The sequence below is a fragment of the Lagopus muta genome, chromosome 16 (assembly GCF_023343835.1).
Source record: "Lagopus muta isolate bLagMut1 chromosome 16, bLagMut1 primary, whole genome shotgun sequence".
Lineage (NCBI taxonomy): Eukaryota > Metazoa > Chordata > Aves > Galliformes > Phasianidae > Lagopus > Lagopus muta.
The window spans coordinates 5,581,887-5,598,635 of record NC_064448.1 but is presented as its reverse complement, the minus strand read 5'-3'; the positions used below and the strand labels follow the sequence as shown (position 1 = coordinate 5,598,635).

The window sequence follows — 16,749 nt, the reverse complement described above, 5'->3', positions numbered from 1 at the left end:
GTAAGTGTTGACTGAGGAGGTGTTTGTAAGACTGCAGTGTTCTTGCAAGGAGATCAGTGCTGATTTTTTCACACGATCTTTGCTTTCCAGTTTGCTTCCCAAATGCAGGTTTTGCATACATCCTTCCTCTACAAAACAACTTTAGCATTTGGCAAGTGGGAACAGATTTTCATGCATCTGTTTCCAATCCTGCTTTGCAAGAGAAAAGGTTGTGCGTGTTGCACTGTTTATTTCTATGGATGATGGCATGGAGCTCCTTTGGGCATATGCTTTGTTTAGACTTTCTTTCTTTATGAGAACGCCTTGATTCCTTTCTTTCAAGGGAATGAAGGGAGTGTTAAGCCCATGAGCGATGGAAGTGACATTTCCAGATTTCACAGCTGTTGTTGTGACAACATCTCTGCTTTCTTAATTGGCGTGCCCCAAAAAACTCAGAGTCAGTTTAGACTACCTTATGGCAATTCACATGGAAGTTAATAGGAAAGGATACTATTTCTGCCATTTTAATTTAAGTTACACTGTGGAATATACCCGAAAACTAAATTCTTGTCACGTAGATGTAGCCTGAAGTTTTATTAAAAGAAAAAATAAATAAAATACAAGCTGCAGAAGAAAATACTGTTCATAACAATACAGTTCTTAGAGAAAGGCTTTTGGAACCCCCATTAAATTTTTATCTATGCTCTGATTCATTCCCACTCAAGCTAGGGTCCCCACCAGAGGCTCAGACAGACCTCGACACCCGCAGGCACCAGCTTGTTGGTACTGGGGTTAATTTGGTATTCATCCCCTTCTGATAAGCCTTAAGGCTTGCCCTTGTTTCAGTTAGGTGAAGTGCCTCATGGAAATCAATAGGGGTCAATGCATGCATAGAAATGTTCCTAATGATTTCTAAGGTATCTGTGCTGCTTTGCTGAGGACCTGTGGTTCTCCATTATTTCTGGATAGCTGTCAGCCCTCAGAATTCCTCATGCAAGCATGCTCTGAGTGAAACTGACCAAGCAGAAATCATTATTTTGTGGGCTGTTATGGGCCTGAGAACCTGTTTTAGGACCCCTTTCCCGTAGGGAAATGTCACTGAGCATGTTATGGTATGAGTGAGTTAGTGGATTTAGAGCCTGCTTCCAGACATGGCCCTTTCCTTTACTAATGAAACCCACTTCCATGGATGCACTGTGTGCATTCACTAACCCAGAGTGCTCCTGTTTCTTGCAGTGCCCAGCTCTGTGCCCACCGGGTCCTCCTGGTCCTCCAGGAATGCCAGGCTTCAAGGTAAGAAAAATGCTATCTGCAGTGACAAAGGTGTCTCCTAAAACAGATGTCACTGTGAACCCCGGGCAGCTTTCTGTTTTGTGGTACCTAAATTCTAGGTTGCAGCCCTCAGGAAACCACACTCAGTCGTTAAACTTCTCTTCCTGTGCCCCCTACTCCAGTGTGAATTCTGAAGAGCAGATGCACTCCAACAAGCCCTATGATGCAGGTGTTAAAGATGACTTAAACAAAAAAGAGAGGCTAAAAATGTGGAAAATGGTTTTCAGAAACATCTCAGCCCCATGTTCAGAAATGATGGAGCTGAGTTCTGCTGACTGACCTGTAACTGAGAATTGCACCTGGACACCTGTAGCCTGTTCCCCATGCAACTCAAGTCTGGGTATTTCCTGACACAAGGTCTGTTTTGACACGGTGATGCCAAGCAGGACTGACAGGAACAGGGCAGGACTGGCTGGCTCCAGAACTGACCTGAATTTTCACAATTACATGTATATGTATTATTTCGCTGGTTCTTTCCACTGTGTGGATTTAGGTTGTGAAGTTATCTGATAAAATTTGAGTTCTGTAACAAGACTGTACTGGAATTGGGGTAACTTGAGCTCTTATTTCTAGGGACACACTGGTCACAAAGGAGAACCTGGTGAAATAGGCAAAGAAGGAGAGAAGGTAAACTTCAATCTAAGGGGTGGGAAGGGACTTTGGCACTTTAAAGCACCACAGTAAACAGTTCTATTGAGGAGACAGGGAGATGTAAGGCAATGAGCTGAACAGCAAAGGGAAGTTATGCCTGAAGTCTAATTGCTTCTGTTGCTCTGCATGTATGTCTGTGTGCTACTACTTCAAGGAGATTCATCTTCCCAATAATCTTCTTGTTAAGATCAGCTCCATAAGTTAATGCTATTGTTTCGTATCCAGGGATGTCAGCTCAGGAAAAAGCCATGCATTGATCATTCAGGTAAACTCCTGGCTGATGGAGTGTTCTTGCACGTAGAAGAAATTGCAGATGATGTAGAAGCAAAACCTGCAGCAGAAATGTGGGTAGAAGAGAGCTCAGGAAGGAATAGGATGGGAAGGTACTGGCTTTGGGGGCAGGCTCATGCAGCCTCTGCTCTTCCTAATTAATATTTCTCTTCCAGGGCAGCCCTGGCCCTCCAGGTCCTCCAGGCATCCCTGGCAGCGTTGGCCTGCAGGTAACACCTGCTCTTCAGACTGGTTCCTTTTTGCTTTGAAACTGAATGCTGCCATTGATCATTTCACATTATACAGGCAGTTCTTGCCTCTATAAAAAAAAATATGAGAAAATTGCTGGGGGGGAGAAGAAGGGAAGAAAAATAAAAGTAAAATCATATTAAATTGACAGAGCTTTAGTTCAGGTCTTGGTTTTGGCACCTCACCCTGGATGAAACATCCAAACAAATAGCCTCTGTCTGATAGAGCCCTGGATGCTTTGCCCCTTTCTGATGCTGAGTGCTGGGATGGCTTGACAGCCTGGCAATTGGGCTGGAGAAAGCAGGCAATCTGAAAGCTTGGCCACGTGGAGTATCTCCACTGTGTCACTTACTCTGAGGTCATCTCTGAAGGGGGAAGGATCATTTTTATGCAACAGGAGACTGAGTTTTCTGCCATTCCCTGGAGTTTCTTAAGGTCTTTTGTGTTGATGAACTGCCGTGCCATTCTGTTTCATCATTTTGTGTTTTAACAGCAATTGGGTTTTAACTGATTTGTTTTCTTAATTAGGGCCCAAGAGGACTAAGAGGTGTCCCTGGTCCAATGGGTCCAGCTGGTGACAGAGTAAGAAAAACTTTGATTTCTCTCCCTCCACCATTGATTTGTGCCATGTGAAGTCCTGATGGCAGGTGCCCATTTGTCTTTAATGAAGACCACTGGGGAACCCATGGAGATGCAGATTGCAGCCTCTTTCCTGCACACCTGAACAAAACAACAGAACAAAACAAGGGCAGAATGAATCTGCATACCTGGGGGATTGGCAGGATCAGGCCTGGTGTTGATTGAAACATTCAGACAGGGACAACATGCTGCCTTTGCAGGACTGACAGCACTAAAGAATCTTGGAAGAAAAACAAACAACTGAGAAATCTATCCTGAATATTTCTCTTTCTGTTCTCTCTTTCTAAAAAAGAGTCAAAGGACTGCTGATGAGCAAAGATTTTCAGGATGTGGAGTCTCTTCAATGAGAATGAGGTCAATATCTCATCATGGCTTTGGAAGCTCACCAGTGTCCCCTGACCATTGTCTTAGAGGCTGAATGGTTTTGAGTCTGATTAAAATCATGCATTGATTTAGGAACGAGAGCAAGATATCGAGGCTGTGAATGATATCAGTGTGTTGCAAACATAATGATGGGGAGACCCGGAGTAAAAACCTGCTTGTCCAGAGAGGGATCTTTTTGCAAGTCTGTATTACAAACTAGTAAGAGATATGAGGTAGCTTTTCAGGGTTTTGTGTGTTTTCTGAGGCTGTGGGATGAGGTAGGGATATTGTTACTTCCCCTCTGCCAACAGCAGCATTAGAATGATGTGTTTTTCTTTGCAGGGTGACATCGGTTTCAGAGGGCCGCCTGGAATCCCAGGACCTCCGGGCAGAGCTGTATGTGCTGCTTTGTGGCCTGCCTTCCACAGCCAAAGCCTAATGTTTGTCCTTTCTGAGCAGAGCTTTCCACTGCCAATGAACAGGAAGGAGAAATACCAACTCCAGCAGATTATTCCCATCACCTTTTTCCCTCCTGTTAAAGCAGTGCCATTTCACCTGACCCAGATCTTACAGTGTCTTTCCCTCTGTCGTGCCTTGTGCCTATTCTGTAGACTTGCCTGTGGATAGAGCCCTGTACACCCACCTTAGTGTGCCCAAATGCAAGACCAGATCTTCATCTGCAGAATTATGGCCTCTGAGAGCATTTTCCATTAGTTCTTCTACGCTGTTTCTGGTGAAAGAAAATGTTTCAGTAAATGAAGGGGAAGACTGTCTCTGCCCTGAGGGATTGCTTGCAAAGTCCTTGCTGCAATTCACCCCTGTGTTAGGAATTACAGAGTGTAACAGAAAGTGCAGCCCAGCTCCTAGGGGAGTGTGTACACTGTACACTCACACCTCTGCTAATGCTTGCAAACAGCAGAAAAAAACCTTCATCGTTTACACACTGGAAGCATTAGTCGTTGAGAGCGATGAGAAGTCTTAATGCTTTTCCCCTTTTGTCTTAGGGAGACCAAGGAATCAAAGGACCTCAAGGATTCAGAGGGCCCAAAGGCGATACTGTAAGTGCAGTAAAACCTCCATCCCCTTCAGCATTGGACGTGACATTCAGAGCAGTCTGTCTGACAGCTTTATTAGAGCTTGTCCCCTTGGTTTGCTTTTTGTTTTCACTGTCCGTTTCTAAAACACAGTAGAATTTGAGAGCTTGTTTGTTACTGGCTGAGGAGCTGTTGCAGGGAGATGGCGTGGTAGAGGGTAACTGGCCATCCTGCCTTGCAGGAGGTTTTGCTCTCAGTGCTGTTTTCTGATGTTTTATCTAATTATGTCTACAAAAAGGGGATAATTGTTCTTATGCATTCTTCTAAAGTACTGCAGGCACTGTGAATAGCAATTAATGGTAGGGATCTGATCTCGTATCTCCATCACTTGAAACAATCAGGAATTGTCTCAGGCACTGCAGCCAGCACTGGCTCACATTTCTGGTGCTTGCTGAAGTCAACTATATGAACAAGACAAGAGTTGGTGCAAACTGAATGAAATATCCCTGCAGAGTCTGAATATTGTCGTGGTTTACTGATTGTTCATCAGGGTATAACACAGGATTTATAAGGGTGGATATTAGGATTTTATAAGGGTGGATAACACAGGATTTATTGTTGATTTCTAGGGTAGACCCGGACCAAAAGGAAACCCAGGGGCTCGTGGGCTCATAGGAGAACCTGTAAGTCAATTAAGGAGGATGTAAGTCTCTCTGTCTTGCAGATGGCAAGATAAAACATGATAGGAGAAATCTTGCATCCTAAATGCTTTGTTATCAAGCCTCTGCTCTGTGAATCTGCATAACCTTCAGTGTAATCCTGGTTAGACCAGACTCTCGCGTTGCTCTTAATGACAAATCTCCCAGTTTCCTAGTATAACTGGAGATCCCACTGCCCAAAGGTTCTTTGTTGTAAATGTGTTTTGTGACCCCGATGTCTGCCTTGTAACCTTAAGCTGCACTGTATGTGATTGTAGGGCATACCTGGCAAGGATGGACGGGACGGGGCTCCTGGACTCGATGGTGAGAAGGTTTGTAAAGTCCTACTTACACACTGTGCAGGAAAGACTTCTGTTGCTGCCCCGTGGGTGTTGCAAAGCTTCTGATTCTTGTCAAGGAAAAAACGCTACTGGAAAGCTTTTGCTTTTAGTTTTCTGACAACGTGACTAGTGAAGAAGAGGGAAATTACTTATATTAATTAATCCCAAGGAAATTCCCTAAGGAAGATGCACAGTAAGGGCCTTGCATGTATGATCTGAACTGTGTCCCTGTGCTCTGTGGTTCCTACTGACTGACTTTAGGCCTTCAGAGATGCACTTTTAAGAGCTGCTGATGGAGACATATGTTTGTTTTAATTGCCTACAGACAAAGTGCTGTCAGGTACTCGTTGCCTGATTTTCAAATAGTGATCCCACAGCAACAATGTGCACCACGTGCTGCCAAGGAAGGAAAATTATTGGATTATGAAGGCTGGGAGCTGCAAGGGAACTTGGGAAGCATCCAGCAGCCCTTGTGTCCAGTGGGTACCCACCTCCTATGGGCACAAGGGCTCTTGGTCCTGCACACATGGGGAGGGAGAAGATTGCAAATGCCTGTTAGGGAATGCATCTCCTCCTTGTGTCAGATCATTTTCCAATAGCAGAAGCTCTATGCTAACCTCTCGATATCCACAGGGTGATGCAGCTCGTATGGGGGTTCCTGGAGAGAAGGGGCCAAACGGACTTCCTGTGAGTATGGCAGCATTGGCTGCTCGCCTCCGAGGCATTAAGGCAGCGTGGCTGGGAGAGGGGAGCTTCATGTTGTGCACTGTTTCACAAAGGGACCCACTTAATGCAAGAGGAAGTGTGATTTCCCCAACATACAGACAGGGAGCGATGTACAAAATGGGATGGGAAGCATCTGGACTAGCACCAAATAGTAGTGCAGTAAAGCCCTGGCTTCTGGCCATCTGGCCTAATTTAAAATCTAAATCAGAGAGGGATTTTCTCTTTTCCATCCTAGTGATGAGCATCCCTTATGCAAGGAAGTAAAATCTGGGGTACAGTTAACCATGATTCAGAAGTGTGCTGATCCCTGCCCTATCGGTATGCATTGGCAAAGTGTTTCATGTCTCCAGTCTTCCAACCATTTACATAGAGATAAAGCATTTCTTTCTTCCTGTGTTACAAAATATTTTCAACACCCCAGGAGGGAGGTTTCCACCGTGCAAAATGTTGCTGCTGTTGCGTTATTTGTGTATTTCTCTTCTTTGCTCTAATTGTTAAGGAGTAGTGTGTGTAGAGCAGCTATTACAGTGGAGGAGAGGAAAATGGAAGGCATCATTTGCATGGTGAAAACTGCAGAAATGTAAATTCCTCCATTGCTTCAAGCAAACCACGCTTCATGTGTGACAAATCAGACTAGAATAAATACACTTAAGAGCTTGACTGCTTCTGACATTGCTTTTTTTTTTTTGCCTTTTTTCTTTCCCTTCTGTCTTTTCCAGGGACTGCCTGGAAGAGCAGGGATTAAAGGCTCTAAAGGTGAACCAGTAAGTGAGTCAGTCTCTCTAAAGATGGGCTCTGGTGGGGAAGCCATTAACCTGCACAGCAGAAAGGTTTGGTGCCTACAGGTGTGCCCTGGGGGAGGGCTGACCCTCAGTGAGGGTGTCTGCGTTCCTGAGGAGGTAAAGCAACAGAGGTGGCCCTGCTCTTGCTGAGACAGCTGTTGTATCTGGCTCACTGAACATGTACCAGATGCATAGGAGTCTCACCAGTCATTTACTGAAGCTCAGAAGAGAAGTGTGCCCCTTTTTGTCAAGGTCCTGAAAGCGAGGTTCATCTTGACAAGGACTGAGCATTTCCTAGCATTATTATCTCATCTTTCTTTCTGGAGACTTTCCCCCACTACCTCAGGGGAAAAGCTTCCATGGAGCATTAGAGTAACATCTATATTACTCTAGTTATGTCCCAGCACAGGGTGTATTGGTCCCCCATTCTTTAAATGTCCTTTGGATTTCTCTTCTTTGTCCTGAAACTGTAAAAGCTTAAAACTGTCCCCTTATTTTCTGACTCTGTTTTCCAGCTTGTTTCTCTAGATAGGACAGAGATGGCTCTCTGAAACTGGTCCTTAATGGAGTGTTGCTTTTTCCTCTGCAGGGCAGTCCTGGAGAGATGGGAGAGGCAGGTCCCTCTGGAGAGCCAGGTATCCCCGTACGTATCCCCATCATTTACATTTATTGTGAGCTTTGCTGAGTGTGCTTTAAACCAAACTGTGAAGCTGGAGTTGATGTGCTGCTTACCTGCACAAGGAAAGCTCTCAGTAACGAGACAGACAGGCGGAGTGGTCCAGTAGATTGCAGTAAAATGGGATCCACTGTAAAGAGGCTTTACAGTGGGCTGGGGAGGGTGGATTTGCTGCTCCTGAGTGTGCCAGGGATGAACTTTGGTGTTGTTTCAGGGCGACGTTGGTATTCCTGGTGATAGAGGTCTGCCGGGACCCAGAGGAGCAACTGTAAGTATAGTGCTGCTTGTGAACCAGGTACCAGAGGAGACCTCAGGACATGCAATTAGGCTCTGCCTAAAATAAATGGCCATGTTCTCTAATTGTATTGTCCTCAGGCAGTTTCAGTTAAGCTATTTCAATGCATGCTGCCACCAGCAATGTTGTCCGTCCCAGTAGAGATGCACTGCAAAACCTGAGCTATCCAAGCAGCAGCACTGCAGAGCCTGTGCACTGCAGTCCTGAGTGACAGGAGCTTAACATGTGCTACAAAGCTGGTAGCCCTGCTGGGAATCTTGTGCCAGAAAGGCACAGCGCTGCAATGCTTGAAAAGACCCCAACACTCACAACATATGGTGCAAAGCCAAAGCATTTCTCAGGTGGGAATCTGTTCTCACATTTCTTTGCCCATGCCTGGTACTGCAGCAGTCTTATCTTGCTGTGGGTGTGAAACAAACCCAGGTACTGCGCTGTCAGTTTTCACTTCTGCTTTCTGTACTGACAGCTTCGTGAAACTTTGGGCTGAAGAGCTGAGGTCTCAGTGGTGCATGAGAAACCATTTACTGTCTTATTCCCCACCTGGTGCTACCACTGTAGTTGAACTTGACCTTCTAGTGGTTCTTATGGACTTTTTTGTTTCCTTTTTGTCCATTAATCTCATTTTGAAATCCAGAAGCCTGCAGCAAGTCTGACATGATTTCTGGTATGTGCCACTTGGAAGAAATTGAGCAGGATAATGATTTACTGTTTGCATGCAGTTGCTCTTTAGATGCCCAAGGAGAGGGAAATCAGCCTTAGAAATAAACTCTATTCATAATATTTGCTTTTATGTCTGCAATTTTTCATCAAAATTGCCACTACCACAAAAGGTATCGTGTTGTTATAGCTGAAGATCAAGTGCAATTCAGCTAATTACATTGCTGCAGGCTTACGACAGGGATGCCATAGAAGTGGAACCCGTGCTTACTTTTAATATTGGTTTCTAATTTCTGACTTGTTTTATTAGAGTTCTAACTTACACAAAATGTCATTAAACCTGGGCTATTCTGGGGGAGTGAACAGATCGTGTACTTTCATCTTTTGCTGTCACCAATCTCTACCATTCATGAGTATGATATGTTCGTAACCACAAATTTATGCAAATAAGCATTTTTATTAATGGTAACAGTATGTTAACAAGTGTCAGCAAAAACACAAACAAGCACCACTGTGATGGCTGTTCAGCAACACTGCCTCTGGGGAAAGTGTTCTGCAGCATGAAACTGCATGTTTTCTCTGTTAGATGGAGTCATTTAATGACACAGGTGAGTTACCTGAGCCTGAATCATCTCCTTATGTTTTCAGGGCCCTGTTGGTCTCCCAGGCCCCATTGGAGCCCCCGGTGTCCGAGGCTTCCAGGTCAGTGTGCAGACAAGAGTCACTTCACACACATCATGTTCTGGTCGGCTGCTGTGTTCTGCATTGTGCTCACCATTGTGTGATGGCAGCAAATGAGGGGAAGCAATGTCTTTCCACTTGCCAGGATTGGATTAACACTGTCATTAACACACTACAATAGAAAGAATGTCAGGGTGGACAAGCTGCCTGCTGGAACTGATGTTTAGTGTTTATATCAGAAGGGTTTGAGCTTGACCCCTTGCTTCCTTCTTCACCTGGACACCTGGTGTCAACAGCGAGCTCCTTTTCCCTTTTGTAGTATGGAGGACTCTCTTCTTTCTTCCTCTCCTCTCCCTTCTTGGTTTACAATCACTCTCTATCCCCAGAGAACTGGCTGAGGCGCTGTGTCCTGCCAGATCCTGGCTGTGGTTGTATTAATAAGAAGCTGGAGTGCCTTGTCAGTGTGCTTGACCAGAAATGAGAGCAGGCTGTTCTGGCTGAGCAGTCAGTAAAAGCAATGCCAACAGCAAGTAAATGGTCCCTGGGGAACAAAGGAGAGAGGAAATCCAAGGCAATGCTTTCAAACGTGAGGAGCTGTGGGGATGTCGTGCAGGGTTTCTTGTTCCTCTAGGTTGTAGCTCTATTTTATTGCTGTTTTCCTAACAGGGTCCTAAAGGTGCCAGTGGAGAACCTGGCCTTCCTGGTCCAACTGGAATTCGTGGAGAGTCTGGTGACAGGGTAAGGAGGAGATGATGTTTGTAACTCCTTCCTGTTTGGGAGATGTGAAATCAGAGCTTAGCAGGTCTCTGACACAGAACAGCTGATGTCGTCACACTGAGTGGATGCAGACTCAGCTGCAGGCTGGCACATGGGGTCCCCCCTCTACCCCCCTGTCCTGCTGCTGCTGCATGCCTGAGCTGGGCCCCAAGCAGGCAGAGGATTCGTGCATCTGCCTCTTTTCTGTCTCAGCTCCTATTCCTGCCTATTTCCCTTCCAGTACAAGAGCTCCTGCTAGTTCCAGGCAGGATGGAAATCCATCTAAGCCAGATTAGGCAACCATTGTTTCCTGCTTTGCATGCACTCCTCCTCCCCACACTTCAACCCCCAACAGCACAGGAGATTCACGCTGTCATTCAGATGCCTTGATTAGGATTTCAGGATATTTTATTTTTAATTACAGTTTGCTCTGTGATTTCTTTCTGAACAGCACCGCAGGGCCCCACACTTCAGAACAAATCCAACTTTTTTCTGTAAATGAATTCCTTCTCATTTAAAAGAAGGCAGCAGGGCAAAGCGAATGGCATTTGCTCAGGGCCTGCAGGAGAGCAGCAGCCGTGTATTGGGTAGCTGCCCTGACTCCAGCTTTAAGGTGAACTTTCTGTGTCAGCGATGGATTTTACAAAGGCCCCTCTTGTGTGGGTTTAAAGAAGGCTCTCAGTGCAGCCTGAGGTGTGAGACAGGAGCAGCATTGTGACCCTGCCCGCGTCCAGGGCTTTGCTGCCGTGAGAAATGCATGTTCCAGAGGGGAAAGAGGCCCTGCACAGAGCAGCGTTATCTGGAGAGCTGCTCAGGGGAAAAAAGTATTTGCTTAAGGAAAAAAAAAAAAGATTTTATTTCTGGCTCTGAAGTGTGGTTGCTCTGAGATGTAATTGTTGATTATTTCTTAAACCCTGCAGCTCATTAACAGTTTTCTCCAGGAGAATGTGCTGTGTCAGGTCTGGGTAACCCAGGAGCTTCTCTCCTCTGTGTGCACAGCTGGCACCTGCAGTGACTTTCCAGGGTGCCTCTGCTGTTGGTGTGGGAGAACATGAGGAGTTAGTGCAGCTTACCTTGCCTGTGCCTGCAGTCTGAGGCAGCAATAGGCAAGTATTCCTTCACAGGATTTAGGTCAAAATCAGATTCCTGGAGATCCTGTATGCAGCATCTCCCATGGAGGAATGTTGGCTGTGTTCGGTGGATAGAGGCACCCACATGAGGATGGCGCTGGGTGTGGAGCTGGCCGTCCCCCGAGCCACGAACGTCACTTCTTCCTGCTGCTGGGAATTATGGCTGCAGGAAATTCCACAGTTTTGAATCAGTCTTTTCTATTTAAGCTTTTTTCTAAGGGAGAGTTCCTCTCAGGGCCCCCTTTGGTGGCTAAGATGTGTTACATTGCCATGAACTTCCATGGAGCCTCAGGACTCTGGAAAGTTGGAGGCATGGTGGTGATGTTCAGGAAAGAATATAAGGCCTCTGTCACATGAAACAGGAGTTACAGCTATAGCAATTTCTGCATTTCCACGTGCTGTTATCTGTTTTGCCAAGAATTATTTCTTCCTTAGTAGAAATCCTCCCCCTTCTTTTTTAAATGTGTTCAGTGCTTGACTTGAGCAGAATGACGTGCCCTTATTCTGTGTCTGTCCACCTCTCAGGTTCCTCCTGCTGGGCCATCTGCAGGTCTGCTTATTAAAGATCAGATTGCAGGTGCCAAGTTGATGAATGTAGAATGAATGCAGTATAAACCTCATCTGAAGGGCGAAATGGCTCATCACCAGGATGTATTTTATTCCTGTGGCTGTGTCATTCTGTAAACCTGCATGTGGAGGAGCACCTGACTCTAAATCTCCAAGAGAACTGATGCTCTAAAGCCTTGAAATGCCTCCTGTTGCTCTTAGGGTATAAAATGCATGGGTTGAGGCCTGAGCTGCTGGCTGCAGAGTGTGCTGCAAGAGCAGCAGGATGCTTTAATTCTCTTCTTATGTCTGAGAAATGTGAATGAGCATTGATCCCTCCTACCTGGCAGTTAGGCTGACTCATTGCTGTGCGAGCGCATATGTGACACACCAAGAACTCACAAGGAAAGAACAGTTTGAACTCATGGCCTTCTTTTACTTATTCTCAGGGTCCTACTGGTGTTATTGGTGCCAAAGGTAACCAGGTAAGTGACACTGTTCTTTCTGTGCTGAGTTTCCTGCAGACGAGGCATTTAAACTGTGCCAAAGGTGCACAGACTGCTTTTCCTGCCCTGGGATGTGAATAATCTGCAGCAGGCACCGACAAAACACTTTTTGATCTCCCTTTTTTTGTGTGTGTGTTTGTGTGTGTGTGTGATAATGAGAGAGATGTAATCTGTTCTGATGGAAACTTATGAAATGCTGGGTTCTTGCTGTTCATTTTGCACCCACGAGGCGTGCTGCATGTGAGCTCCTTGCACACCAGCGTTTCACTGGGGCGGTCCCTGAGATCACTGAAGAGGATTCGTTGTAGCCCCAGGGCTTGGCAGCCTCGTAGCCTCGTTTATCTCATCTTTTACTCCCTGCTGTTTACTTTCATAGCTGGACTTATCTCAGTGCTGAGCTTTTTGGGATAAATTTCATTGAATATGTAAATTAGGTCGGTGCTTGACTTTGTTCTTGCAGAAAATAAGTGATGTTCCAACAGGTACTGCTTGTTCTGTTTCCAGTTTGTGTCTGTGTGGTCTCCGTTGTGTTGCTAAGCGAAAAGCCAACCTGTCCTCTGTTTGTCTTGAATTAACTTTCTCCCTCCAGCCATACAGTCACCATAACGTTGTTCATTATCTGCTCTAATTGCTGTGCAATGAGTAAGCTTTGCTGCACAGCACGTGGAGTGGTGCCAGAGCAGCAATACACCATGGTTTGTGTTGCTTCCAGTGCCTTCCATCAAGCATCACCTGTGGCAAGGAGCATCTCTTTGTCCTCTCCGCAGGGCAGCTCCTGGGCAGTGCTTCCTCTTGGGGGCTGTGGATAATAAACTGCTAAGTGCCCCCATCTCCCTTAGGAGCTGAGGTTGTAGAGTGAACCTTCTTGCCAGTAACCTGAGTGTATTGTTAGGTGCTGTGTTAATTCTGTCATGTGCTTTCAGGGCATTGCTGGAGCAGACGGTCTCCCGGGTGACAAAGGAGAACTGGTAAGTGTCCTCAAGTTCAGTAGAATTGAATTTGAAGTAATAGAGCAACGTACAGAACTATGAATTAAGAACTAATACAATCAGTGTGTTAACCATGCAAGTGCTCCAGCTGCCATCACTGCACCACTGGCTGCAAAAAGGGGACTGCAAGCCAAGCTTTCCAGCCACAGCCTTCTGGCCACAGCACTGGCCCAGGCACAGGAGGCACAGGGGAGGCAGCATGGCCTTCACACAGCAGTGGCACATCAGCACTTGTAGTCATTTTGAGGGGCAGGTGGACATTTTTCTGTCCTTCTGTCAATTTCTAGAACTCTGCAGGCTGCCTGGGCTTGTGTTCAGCACTGGTGATCTGGTCTGGTGAGGCTGGATCTGGTCTGCAACATCCTGTTATCGTTCCTGGCCCCTTCACTAGAGTGGCCCAGTGCATGCCATGTGCATGTCGACCCTGCTTCCTAGACCTTGCAGAGTGGGAGAAAGGATTTTCAATGGACGTTTTCCATAAGATCTTTCTTTCATGTTTCCATTTTCTTTCTAACAGGGTCCCTTTGGTCCTCCTGGCCAAAAAGGAGAGGTATGTATCAGGCACTGCGGACTCTGCCCTGTAATATTTGGCTATAAATGTGTTTACTGTATCTTTCAGTGATGCATCTCCTTAAAATCTAAGTGCTGCATTATTTTTCTTTATTATAGCCAGGAAAAAGAGGAGAACTGGGTCCAAAAGGTGCTCAAGGCCCCAATGGAACAGCTGGAGCTCCAGGGATCCCAGGACACCCAGGGCCCATGGGCCATCAGGGGGAGCAGGGCGTTCCTGGCATCACAGGCAAACCAGGGCCTCCTGTAAGTATTGCCTGCTTCTGTGGTACATTTGTTCACTGCAAATAAAGGAAGGATTGCAGGTTTTGGATGCATGTTCAGAAAAGAAGGTGGCATCCTGCATTTGAAGTCAAAAGTAACTGCTCAGGCAAGCTAGCAGTCTTGCATCAGGAGCTCTGCAGTGGAAAAAGATCAGTGGTTTGCAGGCTTCAGAATTGCAATCCCCCCAGATGTTTACCTTGGAGAATGAATCTCATTGACATGCAGATTATCTGGCCAGTGGAATGGGCTGTAAGTTGCTGTTGTCTTTACAAAAGTGAGTTAGAAATGGGTCATTTAAAAATACAGCTCCTACTCGGTGCTCTGTCTTGGTCCAGGCTCACATTCTGGCACTTAGGTGAGGCCCAGATTCAATAGCTGCCCTGAAATGCTGGTGTTAATCTCTGCCATTTATATTGTGACACAGCTTCTAAATTGAAGCTGTCATCTTCTGAAGAGGGGCAAAAAAATCTCATTTTCATGCAGGATCCTGCGCTGCTTACTGAGCTGCTGGGAGTGAGTTTCAAGTCATGACGTAGCTGTCAGTGATGATTATCAATAATGTGATTTATATAAAGCAGGAATTCTCTGTTAATTGCAGGGCAAAGAGGCCAGTGAACAACATATAAGAGAACTCTGTGGGGAAATGATAAACGGTGAGTTTTGCTGGGAGAAAGCAAACTTCAATTACTGTATTTGGCTGAAGATGAGATCTCGAAGGTGGGATGTCTATTGAGATTTGTTCTTTTTCATCGTAAGTAGGAAAAATACAGTGGCTGTTAATGGAAAGAAACACTTCAGAAAATTCTTATTTGGGATGTCTTTTATTTTCTTAAATTTAGTTATTTTTGCATGATTCTCTGGGGCAACATACAAAACGTGCTGGCAGAAGCTCTGACGTCCCCTCACCTGTGTCATTCAGAACCTCAGCTCCTAGCTCTCCTCTCCCCACTATGTCACATCCCAGGCCTCAAGGCAGGACTCCAAACGAGTGCCAGCTCCCCACAAGTGTTTTTCTTTCCCTCATGTTACTGCTTTGCCTTTAGAGGTTATGTTCAGCACTGCTTGTTTCGGAGGACTTGGTTTTTAATTAAGTATCGTTCTCCAGAATCCTTGCTGTGTTTCAAAGTGGTTTAGGAAACAGAAAATGGCATAAGGTGCCAGCAGGTTTCTGACCAGATGGCAAAGAGTGAAGGTGTTAGACGTGCAGTTTTTACTGTAGGTGCTGTTATTCTGTTTTTCAGATCAAATTGCACAGTTAGCTGCTAATCTGAGGAAGCCTTTAGCTCCTGGGATGACAGGGCGCCCTGGCCCTGCTGGTCCACCAGGTCCTCCAGGAGCTAGAGGAAGCGTTGGCCATCCTGGTGCTCGTGGTCCCCCTGGGTACAGAGGGCCAACAGGAGAGCTTGGTGACCCTGGTCCCAGAGGTAAGACTGAGCCAAGCAGTTTCTGTCTTATGGCCATTGAAGTCAATGAGCAGCTTGTACTGATTTCAGCAGAACGGATCAGTCTTTGTACAGAGTTCTAGAGGATGGTTCTGCTTGCACCTTTTAAGATCTTAGCACTGCCCTGAGGCTTTTTGATTTTACAACTCAGTGCTGAAATTGTTTATTTATGATTCGAGGTGACACTGGTGAAAAGGGAGATAAAGGACCGGCTGGACAAGGAATTGATGGGCCTGATGGTGATCAAGGACCTCAAGGTAAGCCTGTGCAAATAATGCCATGAGTCTTAACTAAAGTAAAAGCTAAGGACAGCTCTGCCTGTTTGATCAGAGGATTCAGAATTTCTTTTCTGCAAATTAATAAGCATCTGTTAGGAAATCTGAAAGAATATCTTGCTTACCTATTAAAGCAGCTTTTCTACTTGTGATTACATCTTCACACTGAGTAAGTTACAGGCACTAAAACCAGGCTCTGCATTCACATACTGCCATAAAAACAGACTATTTATATGCCACTGTCTCTCACATTCTTCCATAAAATACTTCCATCAATAGATAAATAGCATCTTTTTATATGCTTTAGAAAATATTTTTCATATTTTAAGTATTGAGGGTATTTCTCTTATTTATGAGGTTGAGTGATATCAACAGTAGACGAATTTGAACTAAAAAGGATCAGGTCTCATTTCTGTATCATAATTCAGTCAGGTTTAGAGATAGAGTTGTCCCTCAGGGAGACAGAAGCTCATTTTGCAGTGCTTCTAAAAGCTTGTTATTATGGGAATTAGAGTTTTATGAATTATCTTTGGCACGTGAATAAAAAAGAATAAAAGAAAGAGCAGCCCAAGGCTGCCCAAAACCAAAACTGTTTCTGCCAATAAACAAAATGTGTTTCACCATGAGGAAAATTTTGAAATTAGACACATTATAAAGGAAGCTCCTTATCTTTAAGGTCAGTGAGGCCTTCTGTATTGTCACTCTTCTTCCCCTATTCAGAGTCTTAATGATGACTTTGGGACACACCATGAGTTGAAGCAGCTGAGTGCCACTGCCTCCCACTAAGGAGGGACCTGGGCTCACACAGAATCCCTTCAGCAAACGAATCAGGGTCCCTACAAAAAAAATCAGGTTACAAATTCATTATTGTCCCTCGTGGTCTGAAGTAGCAGCAAAG

The 16,749-nt window shown here is 45.4% G+C and overlaps 1 protein-coding gene across 1 annotated transcript in view; it reads left to right on the top strand.

Moving 5' to 3' along the window:
* COL9A3 (collagen type IX alpha 3 chain) overlaps positions 1–16,749 on the top strand; it is a 32,610-nt gene that overhangs the window by 15,375 nt on the left and 486 nt on the right. Inside the window, exons 11-31 of the mRNA XM_048962780.1 lie at positions 1,216–1,272; positions 1,885–1,938; positions 2,409–2,462; positions 3,010–3,063; positions 3,826–3,879; positions 4,488–4,541; positions 5,147–5,200; positions 5,494–5,547; positions 6,190–6,243; positions 7,002–7,046; positions 7,654–7,707; positions 7,955–8,008; positions 9,341–9,394; positions 10,040–10,111; positions 12,255–12,290; positions 13,235–13,279; positions 13,818–13,850; positions 13,970–14,116; positions 14,733–14,787; positions 15,376–15,558; positions 15,756–15,833. Of these exons, the coding sequence (XP_048818737.1) occupies positions 1,216–1,272; positions 1,885–1,938; positions 2,409–2,462; positions 3,010–3,063; positions 3,826–3,879; positions 4,488–4,541; positions 5,147–5,200; positions 5,494–5,547; positions 6,190–6,243; positions 7,002–7,046; positions 7,654–7,707; positions 7,955–8,008; positions 9,341–9,394; positions 10,040–10,111; positions 12,255–12,290; positions 13,235–13,279; positions 13,818–13,850; positions 13,970–14,116; positions 14,733–14,787; positions 15,376–15,558; positions 15,756–15,833 (1,345 nt within the window). The remainder of the gene's footprint in view (positions 1–1,215; positions 1,273–1,884; positions 1,939–2,408; positions 2,463–3,009; positions 3,064–3,825; positions 3,880–4,487; positions 4,542–5,146; positions 5,201–5,493; positions 5,548–6,189; positions 6,244–7,001; positions 7,047–7,653; positions 7,708–7,954; positions 8,009–9,340; positions 9,395–10,039; positions 10,112–12,254; positions 12,291–13,234; positions 13,280–13,817; positions 13,851–13,969; positions 14,117–14,732; positions 14,788–15,375; positions 15,559–15,755; positions 15,834–16,749) is intronic.